Source organism: Cryptotermes secundus, unplaced genomic scaffold (genome assembly GCF_002891405.2).
Source record: "Cryptotermes secundus unplaced genomic scaffold, Csec_1.0 scaffold93, whole genome shotgun sequence".
Classification (NCBI taxonomy): domain Eukaryota; kingdom Metazoa; phylum Arthropoda; class Insecta; order Blattodea; family Kalotermitidae; genus Cryptotermes; species Cryptotermes secundus.
In genome coordinates, this window is record NW_019736393.1 from 3743 (window position 1) to 22124 (window position 18382).

The 18382-nt window shown below is 36.8% G+C and overlaps 2 protein-coding genes across 7 annotated transcripts; both read right to left on the reverse strand.

The window, feature by feature from the left end:
- Positions 1-1116: 1116 nt before the first annotated feature.
- On the reverse strand, positions 1117-10581 carry LOC111869761 (trichohyalin). Of its 6 annotated transcripts, none has more exons than XM_023861513.2 (4): positions 10486-10581; positions 9174-9395; positions 6697-6825; positions 1117-2377 (listed from the first exon to the last, which is right to left on the reverse strand). In XM_023861513.2, exons 2-4 carry the CDS (start codon positions 9306-9308, stop codon positions 1733-1735), a joined length of 909 nt encoding a protein of 302 aa, XP_023717281.1. In that variant the 5' UTR covers positions 9309-9395; positions 10486-10581; the 3' UTR covers positions 1117-1732. The 6 variants fall into 6 exon arrangements, with proteins under 6 accessions (XP_023717281.1, XP_023717277.1, XP_023717280.1 ...); XM_023861509.2 differs by having other exon boundaries at positions 6697-6873; XM_023861512.2 differs by having other exon boundaries at positions 6697-6873; positions 10373-10540.
- A 4184-nt stretch (positions 10582-14765) lies between these two features.
- Positions 14766-18322, reverse strand: LOC111869749 (NADH dehydrogenase [ubiquinone] 1 subunit C2). Its single transcript, XM_023861487.1, has 3 exons — positions 17947-18322; positions 16978-17121; positions 14766-14998 (listed from the first exon to the last, which is right to left on the reverse strand). The coding sequence occupies exons 1-3, from the start codon at positions 18098-18100 to the stop codon at positions 14949-14951; spliced, it is 348 nt and encodes a 115-aa protein (XP_023717255.1). The 5' UTR covers positions 18101-18322; the 3' UTR covers positions 14766-14948.
- Positions 18323-18382: the final 60 nt, after the last annotated feature.

Below are 18382 nucleotides of genomic sequence, written 5' to 3' on the forward strand. Positions count from 1 at the left end.
AGTACGTTCATCCAAAATATCAGTAAACTTCTACCACACTACCTAGCATCACTTCCCAGAAGTTGGTACTCTTCAGTCATGCCCATGAGAAGCTGAAATTCAACATGATCCTTCCAGAGTTTTTAAAACACAGAAGTTTCTGTGTAATTAATATTACTAGGTTTCTGGACTGTGTCAATCTTCTGGGTACTCTGAACAGAACATGTCTCAGAAACTGAACATTTCCATCCTGATCAAAAGTCAGGAAAGTTCCTTGCAAGGAGATGAAAAAGTCAAGAAACCCAGTGGGTGTAATATAAATGTAACAGACAATCATTACAGCCCTATTCTGTGGACTTAATACATATATTAACAACACTTTCATAAAGCATTTTTTGAGACCAATTTGTCATTTAACAGGATCCAACTCTTGGTATTTCCCAGCCTAATTTCTGGCTTTAAAGGTTTTAATATTATTTTTCCATTATTATAAGGGATAACAAAAAAACAAACAAACGAACGAACTCCGTGGTTTGTCGGCAAAGTTAGTGTCAACTTTAGCAGATAGATGGTGTCACGTGGTCAGCGCAACGAATCCCCACAGCTGTTAATCTTGGTTTTCTAGACTGGAGTTGCTACTTTCCCATTCACGTACCTCCTCAATTATCCTCATGAGGCTGAGTGGACCCTGTTCCAGACCCACTTCTTCTCAGAAAATCTGGTAGTGCCAGGAATCAAACCTGGGACCTCTGGATCTATGGCCAGGAACTCTGACCACTAGACCACAGAGGAATAACACTGTTTTAATAATTCAGGTTCATTCCTATATGGTACCTACAACATATCACTAACAGAATATAAAAGTTCTCACTACAATTTATTATGAAAACTGAAAACTTTTAAAATTGAAGATAATATTTCAATCATTTTTCATCAATTTGTACAATTATCATTTTTGAATTCAGAAGAAGCAACTTCTGCATCAACTTACTTTTAAAGAGAGCACTATCTTCTGGGATGCAACAACATGTAATCCAGAAGCAGTTCACCGACATTCTGGGGGTACACACTGCCTTCATCTTCACAGTTGAACAGTAAGTCAAGCAAGAAACCAGCACAAAGCTCCGCCTGCCACCTGCTTCTTGCTGTTTTCTTACTTTGTTTATTCTTCAACCCTGAAGATGGAGGCAGCACATTCCTCCAAAACGTCAGTAGACTTCCACCAGACTATGGCATTACATCCAAGAAGATAATCTTAACTTTCTCTGCTGTGAGACTCACAGATCCAACTGCATATTCAATTCGTAGTTCATAATACTTTACATCTGTACTGCTCTTAATTTTATTTTAGTTTATCTCACAATTTTCTGTCATAATGCATATCACTTGTGAAGATATTCTAAAGTTTCATTCAGTTTATATTACACAATATTTACATCTTTTCATTCTTGAGTCATATTTATTCTATGTAGAGCAAACATTTCTTGTTGTCTACAATGTTCTTCTTTTTACATCGTTTTCTTAATTTTGTATGTCCTTATACAGCTCTGGAGGTTCATTTGTTTTATATAACCTTGGCGTTTTGTCTTCTACACCAGTCATCTTGTTCCCATATACATTCAGCTCGTATCTGTTCCACAGTTTCACATGTTCTTTGCAACTTACTGAGTCCTCCATCTTGTACACAGTTCTCTTCACGTAATGTTAGAGTATCATCTCCTCTTCTCTCTGCATCTCTTTCTCCTTGTCTCCATCAGTTTCCTTGCTGATCTTGAAAATCATCTGTTTCCTGCAGTACTTCCTTTTGTTGCTGTCTGTTTTGATCTTCCTTTTGTTCAAGAGTTTCACTTAGTCTTCCATGTTTTGCGTAATTATTAATCTGACTTAGCTGCCTTTCACTTCGCCGAAGACTTTCAGCTGCTCTTCGCTCTTTTGCATACTTAGTCATTTGGATGAGACGCTTTTGTCGTTCCTCTGGCGTCTCATTGTTTCTTCTCAAACTTTCTATTTCTCTCCGTCTGCGCTTTCGTTCTTCATGCTGTTCAGGGGTCTCATTTGATCTTCTTTGTTTTTCATAATTATTCATTTGAGTGAGTCGTTTTATACGTTGATTTAGACTTTCGTTTGCTCTTCGTTGTCTGGCATACATATTCATCTGAAAGAGGCGCTTCTGTCGCTCCTCAGGACTCTCGTTTGCTCGCCGATGTTTTGCGTACTCTTTCATTTGGTTTAAACGCTTCTGCCTTTGCTCTGGTGATTCATTTCTTCTCCTTTCTTTCATCAGTTCCTTAAATTTCTCTCTTTTACTGTGTAAAAACCATTCATTTTCATTCATGGATTCACAATATAATGACTGCTGACTGGGCATCTGTCTGTGTGTTTCCAATATGTCTTTCATCTAAGAAAAGAAATCAGTGTTATTTCTAAGACATAAATAATTCTGCAAACAATTTTTTATCCTTTATACAGTACACACACAAAATTCTAGAAACATATGGAAGACTAAATAAGTCTGTAAAGAAGTCTACATTTAAAACTGAAAATACTGTTAGTGCCCCATCAATTCAGCTACTATGTTTGAATTCCACTCAACCAGCAAATGACGAGTAAGAATCAAACATTTCTATACAAATTCATACTACAGTCTTCTTTTAATGAACAATTACTATTAATTACTATTAATTACTATTAATTAATGTCTTTCATTTTCACACGGCAATGAACATCCTGCTTTGTACTTGAAAAGACCATGTTTCAATTACAGTTCAGCGGCCAACCACCCTGAATGAAGTCTTTCGTGGTTTTCTGCAGTCCCTTTATGCAAATTCCAGTATATTTTATAACATCATTCATTATAATCCTTCGGCTGCTAAGCCCTGCCACAGTACTTGTTGGAAACACTAAGACTGCCTGGGGGTGAAAAGAGTTGCACAGAAAAACTCACAATACTTCCTCAAATGACCACAGGATGAGACATTGTGAAAGCTTGTTCTTTCCTCTAACAGTGGTAGGCCACACTGAAAGATATAATGTACTGATTGATAAATAAGTTCATTTCTGGGTGTGGTATTTCTAATGCAAGTACCCTGAACAAATTTATCTGGTTTGTGGCATACAAAGAGTTAAATAATCAAAGAACCACTCACTTTCCAATGGTTAAAGTAACATATTTATTTATTAATTTCATAGCTACATTTTGAAATCAAATTCTTTTAGGTCAAACATACCGCTGTGTGTTTCCTATGTAACGTGACAATAATTCATGTGGGTTTCCGGATTTGAGCTACTATGTATATTGGGTTCTCACTTTTACACTTACAAGTGCAATTATTCACAATTTCAGTATCACAATTACTGCTTCTGCTATAGTTGAAGCCAAACTGAAGACTGACTACTCTTCTAAGGTCAAATGCAAACTGAACTCGTCTCTTGTCGCAGTTGGACTCTTATAACTTCCACAAGGACTTGATAGGGAAAACTATTTCAAAGGATTCATTCTGCTTGCTGTTATCGAAACGTTGCTTCAACAATTCGTGTGTAACGGTGGAAATTCCACTGTTAGGAATTGCTAATGTTCTGATTCCTAGCCGCTGTCGTGGGAACGATGGTCATTGCCTAGGAAATAAACTCTGATCTCAATCATTCCTAGCCACTGTCATGGGAACGTTGGTCGTTGCCTAGGAAATCAACTCTGATCTCCTCAACCATTCTGGCTTTCTGGTGGCATGCCACAATATTTAGAAAAAGTTTAAACTCTTCAAATCATTTCAAGGCAGAATTATCAGTATATTATGAATCTTGTGTACTATTCCAGTAATTTGAAACATTACATGGAAATACAGTTATGTGTATAGTAACATCCTAATATCACCATATTAACGGCCTATCGGACCATGACGCCCAAATTATTAAGTTTAAAAATCTCAATATACAAGGATTAAATAATACCACCCAAATCATAAGGAATTTCAATAAACACTCTATAGCTAATTTTAAGCTCAAACTGAGCTTTGAGATGTGGGAAGATATTTTTGAAGCAACTGACGTAAATATAATGTTTAATAATTTTCTCAATACCTATCTTAGGATTTTCTACTCCAGTTTTACGAGAAGAAAAATAAAGAGCAAACCAAATGTTCATGAATGGTTAACTACAGGAATACGTATTTCATGTAGAAACAAAAGAAATCTTTATTTACAGTGTAGGACTAGTAATGATATTAAATTAAAAGAACATTACAAACAATACTGCAAAATTCTAACTAATGTCATCAAAGCGGCTAAAAAAATTCACTACGACAGGAGGATTATAGACTCTAAAAATAAATCAAAAACTATTTGGAACATAATCAAAACTGAAACTGGGAAAAAAGAAGATAAAGTAGACATTCAATCCCTTGATATTAAGGGTATTATAACTTCCGACCAACAAATCATGGCAAAAAATCTTAATGATTATTTTGTAACAGTTGCTGAGGATATTATTGATAATACAAGTATTAGTAAAACTGGACAGCCTATGCATGATAACTATTTAAATTATATGTCCTCAATGTTCACGAGTCCGCTGTCAAATATTCGACCTAAGCATGCCTCTACCCATGAGATAGAAGGAATCATCAAATCCTTAAAAGCCAAATACTCCCATGGTTATGATGAGATACCTGTCGCAATATTGAAAGCTAGTGCCCTATTTATTAGTTCTCCGCTAACATATATTGTAAATAAATCTCTTTCTTCAGGAATTTACCCAACTAGACTGAAATTTTCAATAGTAAAACCAGTATTTAAAAGTGGGGATAAACTTAACATCTCTAACTATAGACCAATATCTTTGTTACCGGCTTTCTCTAAGGTATTTGAAAAGGTAATATATTCAAGGCTTAACCAGCATCTAATACAAAATAAGATACTTGCTAGTGATCAATATGGATTTAGAAAAAACTCTACAACAAATAGGGCCTCTTTTAAATTATTAAATGAAATTTTAGTAGCCATGAACAATAAATTAACTATTGGGGGCATTTTCTGTGACCTGAAGAAAGCATTTGACTGTGTTAACCACGAAATATTTTTAAATAAACTGGGATACTATGGGATAAATGGAGTATTTAAAAAATTAATCAAGTCTTATTTGAACAATAGATACCAAAAGGTAGTATTAAATAATAGGACAACCTATAATACCACCTTTTCTGATTGGGAGATCATCAAATATGGTGTCCCACAAGGCTCTATATTAGGTCCTTTATTTTTCTTATTGTATATTAATGACTTACCCAAAGTAATAACAAATAATGCGAAGATTATTTTATTCGCTGACGATACTAGTATCATAATATCCGATTCGAGCCCTCATAATTTGGAAATTAATATGAATAAACAATTCTTAGCCATAAACAAATGGTTTGAAGCTAACCTGCTATCCTTAAATTTTAATAAAACCCACCATCTCCTGTTCAGGACTAAAAATAGTTTGGTAACAGACATAAGCATATATCATCAAAATAAGAATATCACTAATGTGCCAAATATTAAGTTTCTAGGTATTTATATTGATGAAACATTATCATGGAAGTCTCATATTGATAAATTAGTAATTAAAATGAGTGCAGCTTGCTATGCAATTAGAACTGTAAGAGGTCTCATGTCACAGGAAACCCTAAGGATGATCTACTTTGCCTATGTGCATACTATCATGGAATATGGGATAATTTTCTGGGGTAGCTCAGCAACTAGTATAAATGTTTTCAGAATGCAAAAGCGGATCATTAGAACTATTATGAATGTAAGAACTAGAGACTCATGTAGGGAACTATTCAAAAACCTAAAAATATTACCAATGTACTCACAGTATATATACTCTATAATTCTGTTTGTTGTAAATAATAGAGACCTATACAGTTCAAACTATGAGACCCACAATCTCAATACTAGACATACCACAAATTTGCACCTTCCCACATCACGCCTAACAATCTTTCAGAAAGGACCATATTATTTTGGTATTAAGGCTTATAACCACCTGCCATCCAGAATCAAGAGTATGAGTAATGATGTGAAACTATTTAAATTGAGGCTAAAAAGATTTTTTCTTTCAAATTCTTTTTATTCCTTAGAGGAATATTTTAACCATGTATGTAATTAAAATTGGTAATTGTACCCCTGATATGTTATAATTTTATATCATTACCTAAGTATTTTGTATCAATTATTGTTTTATAATTTTGATCATTTTATGCATTGTACTTTAATATAAATCTTTTAACTGTCTTAATGACAAAAGTATGTATGTAGTTTTTGTATTTTGTGTATTTTAATCTATTAGCTTGGGACAAAATCCATATCCACTGGTCAGCTGTACCATAAGGATCAACGGAATGTATAAATGTAAATAAATAAATAAATAAACAAATAAAATAGCTGCTTCTATTTACAGCTGATTTTTTTCTCAGAAAAGGTGGACACTGAAAAACCAATTCAATCATACTGGTACCAACTTCTGCCCTATTTGTATATACTTTCTAACATGCATAAGGACAGAAAACAGATGATAAACAGGCTTCTACCTATTATATATAATTTTTACATTATTCCCTGCATGCTCAAGAAACTCCTATACAGCAGTCTTGAGACTGGCATTTCGTTAAAAATGTGCAAGTTATAGACTGGGATAGCTCAGTACTCACAGGGAATTGCAAATAAACAGAATCTAACCTGAATATCATATTTCCATATGCTGTAAATGGATGGATGTAGCAAATGCTTGTCTTTCAAACCTGTAACCTCAGGTTCACTGTAAGAGTGAAGTGCATCACTATCTGAGTCGGTCTCAATCTTCAGGGTCTGTGGAAACAGTTTCAATTTTATAGAATCAGGTGTCTTCTTTGTCACCTAATAAAAAACAACTTTTTACCACTCTACAATACAATGTTCCTAAACAGAACCTCTTCAACACAGAACTGACATAATGAAAAATGGTGATTTCAAATTAACAGATTTTGAATTAAAGAGAAGACACATTTTAGTGTGACAAATAGGTTTGCCTCTAACCCCAAAGTCTGAGACTCAAGGCCAACCACTATTTTTATATATGTACAAGCGCAGCCAGCGCGTAAGGCTGACAACCTTACTGCCATCCTTGAGCCGATTGTCTAGATAATGTGGGACCCTCAACATCTCACAACTCTATGGGCCTCCATGGCCTGTTACAAGGGTAGCTTTACTTTTTTTTACTTATATATATATATAATTAAACCCTCTTTTATCTAAAATTGAATTATTAAGATTTAATAATTTTACTTCCAGCTGCTCTGTTGCTGCCTTATCTCCCTGTTCACTCAATTTTGCCAGTACATTAGTAGTCTGCTGAAGTTCACAGTAAAGAAATCAGAGTAAACAGCTTCAACAATTAAGCATAACTCAGGGTGTAAAAGGAAGCGTGTTGTGTTAAGTATTCAGCAGAAACTCGTGTGAGCCAGACTTCAAAATGTTAAGCAGTGACGAAATCTAAGTTCAGTGGGGGTGCAGCCAGAAGAGTGGGAAGAAAGTGAGAATGAGGAAGAGATGGACAGTGCTGCTAGTAAGAAAATATCACATGGTGCTGCTCTTAATCATTTGGAATCCTTACTAGACTATCTTGAGAGTGAAGAGAACAGTTTATTAAGTGACAAGCTAATATTACGTAGGCTTCGTACAGATATCCGTAGAAAGGAAAATGCCGCGAAAAAGCAAAAGACAATATTAAATTTTTTTAAGTGTTAAGTGTGAATATTCGTAAAAAGTGTTGGATGTTGTTGAACACTGTGATTGAAATAACTAATTCATACTTCAGTGTAATGTAAAAAAAGTATTAAATAGGCCATGAGATGACATAAAAATGAGGTTGAATAAATTGAAATACAGGTAGGCCTATAGTATTGATTGATTGATTTATTTCGTCACTGTAGATCATTGTACATGATATATGAGAAGTCAAGTTAATTCTGAATATTAATATTAGTATTATGAAGGTACAGTATTACAGTACTACTTTTAATAAAATTTGTCTTAACTGGGCTTTCGATTAATCGTGATTTCCATCCCCACCATTATCCCAGATAATTGAGAGTTGAGTGTATTATAGGGTATCATTCTCTCAAAGTAAAACTTCTATATACCAAGCATACTATTTCTTTATTTTATTCCATCACCACAATAGGTAGTACATATGTGCACACCATACATTCCTCATTTCTTACAACATGCTTTGGCTCACTAAGCCATTATCTGGTATTTGAATTTTTTACATGCACCTGTATTTGTCTGCTAGTATTCCTATGTTGGCCAGTAAAGTCAAATACATGGCCGCGCCATAGCTCAAGCAGTTAGTTGCTGGCTTCCCACCACGGTGACCCGGGTTCGATTCCACGTCTGGTCAAGTGGGATTTGTCGTGGACAAAGTGCCGCTGGGGCGGGTTTTCTCCGAGTACTTCAGTTTCCCCTGCCAATCTTCATTCCACCAAATTCTCCATCATCATAATCACCCAGGGCATGCTACAATAGGCCACTCAGTGGCCATCATGTCGAGTGGACCCAGTTGGACTCCACCCCCCACTAAGCAAATTAAAAAAAAAAGTCAAATACCTGGTGATGGCTTAATGAGCTAAAACATGTTGTAAGAAATGACAAATGCATGGTGTGTCCATACTACCTATTGTGGTAAAGGTAAAAAGTGAAGCTATCAGTGTAACATGTCGTGCAGGCCCTTTGGGTTGCGACATGTCGAGGCTCCCACAATTTCTAGACAATCTGCTCACAGATGGCAGTGAAGTTGTCAGCCTTATGCACCGGCCGCCCTTTATGCCCCAGGAAGATCCCTGGTACTCATTTCTGCTAGAGACTGAGTTGACTCCAGGTCCATAGTGCAGCTGGAAGGATTGGGTAAATCGAAAAATTCCACCTCATCAGGACTTGAACCCACGACCTTCCAGCTTGTAGCATAGTGCCTCAACCAACTACGCTACCTGGTAGCACCACTAACTGTTGTGATGACGTAAAAATAGATTTCACACACACAATATGACAATAAAATATATTTATAATAAAACACTAAATTATCAGAGTAAAAAATAAGTCATAACCAACAAATGTTTCTTGCAACAACATGACTGCATTGAACAGATCCCAATCTCATTCTTGAATATTCCACTCACCTTAATTTCAGACTTCATTTCAGTAAAGGGCATTGGTACCGAGAGAAATTTCTGGTGCACATCAATGAACTGGAATTCACTGTATGGTTCCTGTGTCTCAGGGTCTGATTCTGGTTCTACTTTGATCACATTCATTCTGCACTGTAAAAACTGATTACTGTTAAGTCACAGAAGTGACTCATCATTAATGGTCACTTGTGCCTTTTTGTCCACAGTGGACACCTGAAATTTAGAAACACAATGCTTACATCATTTAGTCCTAACCTGAAATGATGCATACAAGCACCAACACAAAATAGGGCTATCTTGTCCACAGCCCACAGATCTGCCCAGTAACTTTCTTCACATGATTTTCTTTTCATATTTGTTGCGGGTCTGGGTTTGGCTGAGTATGGTTAAAAGGATTTCTGTTATACCTGTTAACCATATAAGTATCTCAAACTTGCTGACCAGTAATGACATAATTAAGTTACAAGAGTTTGTGTGCTTGCTAACAGCAAAATGTTAACAGATGGTCTAATCACTGCACAGTGCCTCCATAAACTAGGATTTTACAAGAATTTTGAATGATCAGTGGCAAATAATGTTTCAAGAATGGGAAAATATATATAATGACAAGAAAACTGCTAAAATCATACTATGGAAATGCATGTCCTGGTACATACTTCACACAGGAAGTTTGATGGTAACCATGCCCAGAGTTAATTCGATAAAACTAAATCTTAAATGGTAATGTCTTCATAAACAAGCACACTTTGCAAGCAGTTTCGATTCGCAATATGTCTAGTTTATGTTATTCTTACAATACTATGTATTTCAGATTGTCTGGTATAATAACTTATATAAAGACTGGCAACGATTTCCAGTAAGGCCGTGTAAGTCAACTAAGTGCTCGCAGAGTTCGTTTTTTCATGTTTATTCATCCTATAGATCAGATTGCATTGATGTACGGCATTTCACATGTTATAAATTATAATATTAGCGAAAATACAATGAATTAAAATAAATTCAACAAAAGTACAATACAATAGTATGACTGGTTAACGATTTAAGCCCTACCAGAATAGTTTCCTACGAATTCTGGTTGTTTCCCTACCTTAAGAATCATTTTGCGGCTCGCAGAGTATGACTGGTTAACGATTTGAGCCATTTAAGCCCCTATCAGAATAGTTTCCTACGAATTCTGGTTCTTTCCCTACCTATGAATCATTTTGCGGCTGTGATTAAATTAACGGAGTTTGGGAATCACACTCATCGGAAGCAGTATGGCTCAAATCAACCAGAAAATACATGACGATAAAGAAAAACTTACATTCCCACAATACTCACTCAGACCCCATCTTAAATAAAGTCGACTATTCGTATTTATTTTCATGTGTAAACAACCGATGCCAACCGAATATATAAAATGGTCCTGGAAAATCGATTATTTGTCACCAGGGCGCAGGGCATGCAATATACCCAGTGTACCGTAATGTATTGTTGATATTGTCTGGCAAAATTACACGAATACCATATAATATTTTGCCACGATTGACGAAAGTGGCTACTCCGTATAAAGAGTATGAAATCAATATATTAACTTTAATTTCCATATGCCATAAACTTAAAAGTAACGTGTTTCTTCATTGACAGTAGCAATCTTTTCAACACAATTCTGTCACCATGATCACTATAAACATTAGAATTCGACTGAAGTAGAGTTTTTTCCAGGAAGGCCTACTCATTTTGTAACTCCTTTCGTTAGGAGCAAAGCATGGTAATCGCCAGAAATTGCGGGACAAAAACTTGTATCTTGTTACACTTGTGACTTGTGTATGTATCATAAAGTTTTGCCCTGAACCTATTGCTTGATATGACATGAATACTTCATTTGTATATTTTTTATTGAAATGTGTTTATGAATGTTCTCTCTAACTTTACAATTTTGTCCAGTGTACTGAAGAAATGAAAATAAAACTACTCTGTTCTTTTGCATTCGGAGCCCGCCCTCCCAGCTTAAAAAGGCATAAGTTGGCGGTAGTTTTTTTCCAATGGTTGTAATAGATAATGTAATATATAGGTGTGTGTTCATATCATTCCAATTTCAAATTAATTCTAATTTATTTACCATTTATGGATGACAATAAAGAAAATAATACACCTGATGCTTAAACTTCTATAGTAGGTTTCCCAAATCTTTCTTGTTTAAAATAAAGTGCATTTGAAATGGCACATAAACCATTGTTAATTGCTGAATAGATAATAGTTCTTACACTTCCATAACAGACAGTACTCAGCTACATGAAACCAAACTCCTCAGGAAAATATGTACACCTAAGAGTGGTGACTCCATCAAGCTGAGTCCTTCAGAAGCTGCCAGTCACTCACTAATTTGAATTCCCCAACATTTTATGGAATCTGAAGGTTCATTACCATGTCGACAAGACCCAACCACTGGAACCCATCCAGAGCCAGATGAATCCAGACAGTACCACCCCATCCTGTTTCCCTATGAAGAGTGACACAAGAGCAATTTTGTATACTAACACAATTAAAAACTTACCTCTTTTATACAGATTACCTAGTATTCCTAACATGAAAAAATCTAGGGTTTAGAGTGGACAGACATTCAACTATAATAACGGCACAGTGCTGAATATAGAATAACTAACATTTAAAACTGTACAGCAGACTCCTGACCTCACTTTTTATTACAATAATGCATTGGAACCCAAACTGCTGAAGTTCACATTAAGAAACCACCATATCCAGTTGAAGCAGTATTTAAAATTAAATAAAGGTTGAAAGCAAAAGTGTTAAATTCGAAAAAGTACTTGACAAACACACTGAACTCCTTCCTGTGGGCTCTCAATGCAGTTATCATTACTGGTGTTCACCACAAACTGATGTTCACTGATGGTGGGTATTTGTGCAGTGGTGTTGCCAGTGAGGAAACTTTGGCTTATTACAGAAGACCATGCTTCCCATAACAGGGGACTATAACAGTGCCACAGCTTACAAAGATATACCTGGTGGTGGCCTTATACAGGCTAAAACATTTTGTATGTACAGAGAAATGAGCAAGTGGAATGTGATGGACAACTGCTGTTGGGCGAGTGGAACTCAACTTGCATTAATAAGCCTGAATAGATTCTAGTGAACAATCAGTGCAACAGGATGCTAAAATAAGATATTAATTGGGTGGTAAGTTTATGAAATCTTAATGCTGCATGGGCAATGTTTATGTATTCCCCCACTTTGTACTTCTGAACCAGACGATCAATTGTTTCACAATACTTTTTATGAACACCATGACACTGAAACCCAGCCCAATGTAACTTGTGGTTTCCTACAGTAAGTAATTACAGCATGGTTGAGTCTCATCTTGTGAGGTATGGGTGATACTAGAACTTACGGTGGATTCACACATCACATCACTGTGTATCCGTCTATACATTTAGGCAGAAATGGGTCAGATCAAGTTATTTTAGGTTATGAATAAGACAACTGATGAAGACAAGCTATTGCTATTACAGTTTGTTAAGAGAGTATCAGTTTCAGTTTCCTTACATTCCAGAATCTTGCAACAAATCACGGTTGCAATACCTTTGACAGGATGTCTGGAAGTTTCTTTTAGTGTAAAACATATGATCACAAACATAAATCACTCCGTCCAATGTAATTTGTAATTGTTAGTGTGACGGACCAGAATGAAACAAATCAAATATGATGATCATGTCACATAATAAGAAATGTCATTCATAAAGGTAAAGCCATCCCTGTAACACACTGTGAAGGCCCACAGGTTTGTGAGACTTTGAAGCTCCCGCATTTTCTAGACAATCAGCTCAAAGATGGAGGTGAGGTTGTCAGCCTTATGTGCCAGCTGGCCGCCCTTTACCCCCAGGAAGATTCCTGGTACTCATTTCTGTTAGAGGCTGAGTCAACCCAAGGGCCATAGTGCAGCTGGAAGGATTAGGAAAACTGAAAAAAATCCACCTCATTGGGACTTGAACCTGTAACCTTCCTGCTTGTAGCATAGTGCCTCAACCAACTATGCAGTATAATCTTTCATCCTGAAGATGGACACAGCACATCCCTCCAAAACCTGGTAACAAGTCCACCACACTATTTGGTGTGATATCCCAGAAGATCGTAATCTTCAATGAATGAAATTGTCACAAACCTGGTAAATAGCCACTTCACATTCTGGACTGGTTGGTACAGCTAAAGTCCTGTTGATGGACTATAAGAGGAAGTTTATCCCTGTAATACTGAATTAAGCAGTACACCATGAATACATCTGCATGAGTGGAGATACAGCTCTACCATTCTTAACATTAACCTTGGTGCCAGATGGAGCCGAGTGTTATTTTTTAATTTGCTTAGTGGGGGGGTGGAGTCAAACTGGGTCCACTCGGCACGGAGTCCACTGATTGGCCTACTGTACCCTGCACCGGGTGATTATGATGATGGAGAATTTGGTGGAATGAAGATTGGCAGGGGAAACCGAAGTACTCAGAGAAACCCCGCCCCCAGCGCCACTTTGTCCACCACAAATCCCACTTGTCCAGACCCTGGATCGAACCCGGACAGTCGCGGTGGAAAGCCAGCGACTAACCACTTGAACTATGGCATGGCCCGAGCTGAGTGGATAGTTTCATGTCCCTGCTACTTAACCTCAAAGAAAACAGCCCCTAGAATCCACTGTATAGGAGGCTGGGTGGGCCCCAGAGCTTGTTTGGGTGCTATAGAGAAAAGAAAAATCTCTTGCCCAGCTAAGAATTGAAACCCGATTCTTTGGCCATCCAACCTGTATCCTAGTCATTATACAGACTGAGCTGCCCCAAATTATGTTAAGTTCTACCTGGGTAATATCAAGATCAAGTGTGTTTACCATCTTATGTGGCTCTGATTGGTGTCAGCACTAAACAGCTGACTTCTAACATTAAAAGTGCAACTGTCATAAATAGAAATACACTAAATTGCCCATTACAACATGGGAAATAAGATGAACTTGGAACGCCTGCCAAGAACCAATGTATTCTCAACCTAAAATTTCCAAGGGTTGAAGACTTATTTTTTCAAACTGCTAGTGATATAAACCCCTGGAATAATGGAACTATGTCTCCAACTTCAGTTTCCTTGCTTAAAAAAAATTGTGGCTTTAGTCCACAAGTGAACTCTACTGACTGAGCAACCACCACTTGTAGGAAAAGTTAGTGCTAACTTTAGCGGATAGAGGGTGTCGCATGGTCAGTGCAACGAATCCCCACGGCCGTTAATTTCGGCTTCCTAGACCAGAGCTGCTACTTTTCCATTCAAGATGCCCTTCAGTTAGCCTCAAAGAGGCTGAGTGGATCCCGTTCCAGACCCACAACTTCTCAGAAAATCTGGTAGCGCCAGGAATCGAACCAAGGACCTCTGGATCTGTAGCCTGGAACTCTGACCATTGGACCACAGAGGCAGTCTTCTTGCTCACCTACAAAATGTAACATTTCAAGATTTTAACACTCTACAATAACCATTCACAATTTACCTGTGTTGCTCTGCAATGAAGGTCATTCCGGCTCACTTCTTCCAATGAGGTATGAAGAATGTAAACTGTTGTTTGAGACAAACAGCCAACAAATCATTTATTGCAAAAGTTACACCAGTGTTAAACTACAGTTTACACTGTCATCTTTACACTCATAAAATAAACTAGCATGGCGAGAAATGCAAATTTCACCATACACACACAAAAAAAAAAGCTTCCTTAAGAACTATGTACAGTACTGAGGGGTGTAATCTTCAACGAATTGGTATCCATGGCTGCAGAATCTCGGAAAACTTCTTTCTTTCTAAAACAGAATTAAATCACATTAATCAAAATATCCATATCATCAGGGCAGTGACAGAATAAATCATTTCATTTAATCATAACAATGAATGTAGAAATGATTCCTGTGAAACATTAATGAGTTTTGAGAAGAAAGTTTACCTGTGGCAGAACAATGGAAAATGGTTGTAGGAATGGTCAACAAACTGGGGTATAACAAAATTTGTCTTGAACTTTGCGAACAGGGTTACGTATTTACAAAAATCTGTACGGATAAAAAATTCATAAAATATAAGATGCAACAATCAATTAATGAAGAGAACACATTATTTTAGTCATTTTGGGAGGAAATTAATGGCTATTAGAATAATCCATGAAGAACCCTAGCTGGGACACCAGCTAACATGGCTGGGGTATTTTAAGGCTTTCCTCAGTCCCTCCAGGCAAATGCTTGGGTAGTACCTCAAATAAGGCCAGGTCCACTGGTTTCCCAATTCCTCTCCAATTCATTATTCACTGATCATGCCAATATTTGATGCTATATAACATGAACTACTAACAGCATTTATTAAATGAAAGATACCTAAATAGAAGAATTCGAGATAATAAGTTCAGAAATAACAATGTATGTGGCTCCCCAATCTCTAAGGCACCGCCATGTGTGAGGGGTTTGCATTGCGAATAATAGAGGGTTCTGGATTGGATGAATGGATTTATTAGCACTTTTTTTTTTTACAATTAAATTCAATTACAACAGCTCACAATCAATGACTGTCTACAACTCACTCCATTCCTTACTGAACTACAAGTGTCTTCTCTTCTTCATGTCTTGAACGCATTGACCTGCTCAATAATTTCCTTCCAAATACTTCTGTCCTGTGTGCAAATTGTCCACTTATAAATTCCTAAGTCCTTTATATCTTCCCTTACATCATCTTTCCATCTGATCTTAGGTCGGCCTCTCTTTCTTATAGCATGCGGCTGCCAGTCTTATATACTTTTAACTGTTCGTCCAGCCTCATCCTTGAGATGTGTCCAAACAAACTTATTCTTTGGGCTTTGATGAAGTTAACTATGTTCCTTCCTTTTATTAGATTATCTACATGTGCCTTCTCTTCCACTGGGATGAATGAGGATCGAAGAATCACTGCTCATTCACTGAACTCCCTTATGAATGCCGAATGAAAAACTTTTTATGACCAAACTCTCCTGGACTGAAGTAATGTCCAGGCAACCTGAATATAGATCACCACCTCAAACAGTTCGTGTTATTCTGGTTTTCCATTGCCATGAAATGTGCTTACCGAACCGCTGCCCAGCAATGGACTATTCTGGCTTTCAGGCATCATGTCACAGTATCATCAACTGTGATAAAGGGAACATTACCATCTAGTGTCAAGTAAACAAAGCATGGAACTTTATCTACATGTTCTCATCTATCCTCATGGTATGTTCTTAAGGTAAAAAGGAATCCTTAGTTATACCAACACATTAACTTTTCCACAACTTTTGCCAGATTCACTCTCTATTCCTATTCAATACATCCTGGAAAACTCTTAGGCTCACAGCAGTGAAATATTTATTACATACTACTGCTTCTCTGGGCTGTGTACCAGTTGCTACACATACTGCTTACATATCTCAGAAGACTGCAGCATATAGAAATGATTGCCATGGCTTTCTTGATCAAATAATGACACATTTTGTATTTCAAAGAAACATAAATTGAATTTAATGTCACAAGTGAAAAGGTTTTGCTTTATATCCAATGTACAAATCATATTGATATAGTGGGTTTCTGGACTTTATCCATCGTCCTGGTTTTTAAGATAACAAATAAAAACACGTTTCGGAAACTGGATCTGTTTCCGAAATGTTGTGTTTTTATTTGTTATCTTAAAAACCAGGACGATGGATAAAGTCCAGAAACCCAATATATCAGTTATACACCATCGTCAGAATCCCATAGTAACTACTACAAATCATATGCGTCCCACTAACCTGGCTCAGGAAAGTCCTCTGGGTGTCTTTCCAGATAGTTGCGTAACACAGCATCCCTCTCTGCTAAGTACTGGTTACGATACTGATCAATATGATATCCAGCAAGAAAACAACCTATGCCTGTCAGTATGTGTGTCTGAATACCTAAAAAAAAAAACCAAGAAAAGGTACCTATGTATTAATGAACGACCAAAATAACTTTACTGCCATGTTGCCTAACATATTAGTGATCACAAACACAGAAGTTTGCAGGCACAAACATGCACAAAATATCCAAAGCCCAACTTTAGAAGATTTTTAAAAAGTAAAACCAAAAGCCTAACCTTGTATAGATGGAACCAATGGCCTCATGTTTTAAAAACAAAACCACAACTCTAATTTGTGGAGTTGGAGGAAAATTCTAAGGTTAGGCTCCAAGTTTTTTTTTAAAAAACTTATTTGACTGGCAGGGACAATGTGATGGACGACATGGCCACAACTTTTAATGTTCCTTGGTTTACCTGCTAATATGTAAGCACCTAAAAATTATTCTATATCCGGCAAATAAAACCACTGTATCAAGGTGCCTGACACTGTACGGTATGATGCCATGTTTTACAATGAACCAAGTTATGATGGGGGTGGGGGATGGATGATCAATAAAGTGTGCTAGTGTCTGATTCCTACATGGGTGCTGGAAATTGTTTCCTTCAGCATCACATTCAGAACCATGTAGTTTTTATTTACTTACTGATCATTAAGTTTGCGAGTTGCATTGCTATGTATCTATCCCACATTCAAATCTAATTACCCAGACACAGGTCACGAACTGTAACTTTCATTATTTAAAATAAAAAATCAAGACAGCTTCTTTGACAAGCAGTTTTAAAAACATAATACATTCAGTATCCGACCGCTATGAAATTTTTAACCAATATACACGAAATACAATTGCGTTCATCACAGGCATTTAACAGTTCTGTTACGTACCGCTTATTAACGGCCGTCTCTGAGCATGTCTCACAAATACTACAGTTATAACACCAACAACAGACGCAGCTACTGGATTCCACCACTTAGACAGAAACGGGTCAATTCTATCTTCATCTCGTAGCAATAATTCCATATTACTCTTGCCGGCCATGATTGCACACGAATATTCTGTCGGCTAATGAGAAATTGTGAAATTGCTATACGGTACTCTTCATTCAGCCATGGCTTCTAAATCCCAGTAATCAAATATTAACAATGAGATTTATGAGCGTATTTGCTGAATTTCGGTAGTCTTAATTTCCTAGTTAAAACAATTGTTGCGAACAGTAGTAACAAATTTCCAATTACTACATTTACCACGGATAAATTAATAGCAGTGACAAAATCTGTTTTCTTTGGCGTTTTTTTTCATGTGATCCGTGTGCATGGACCG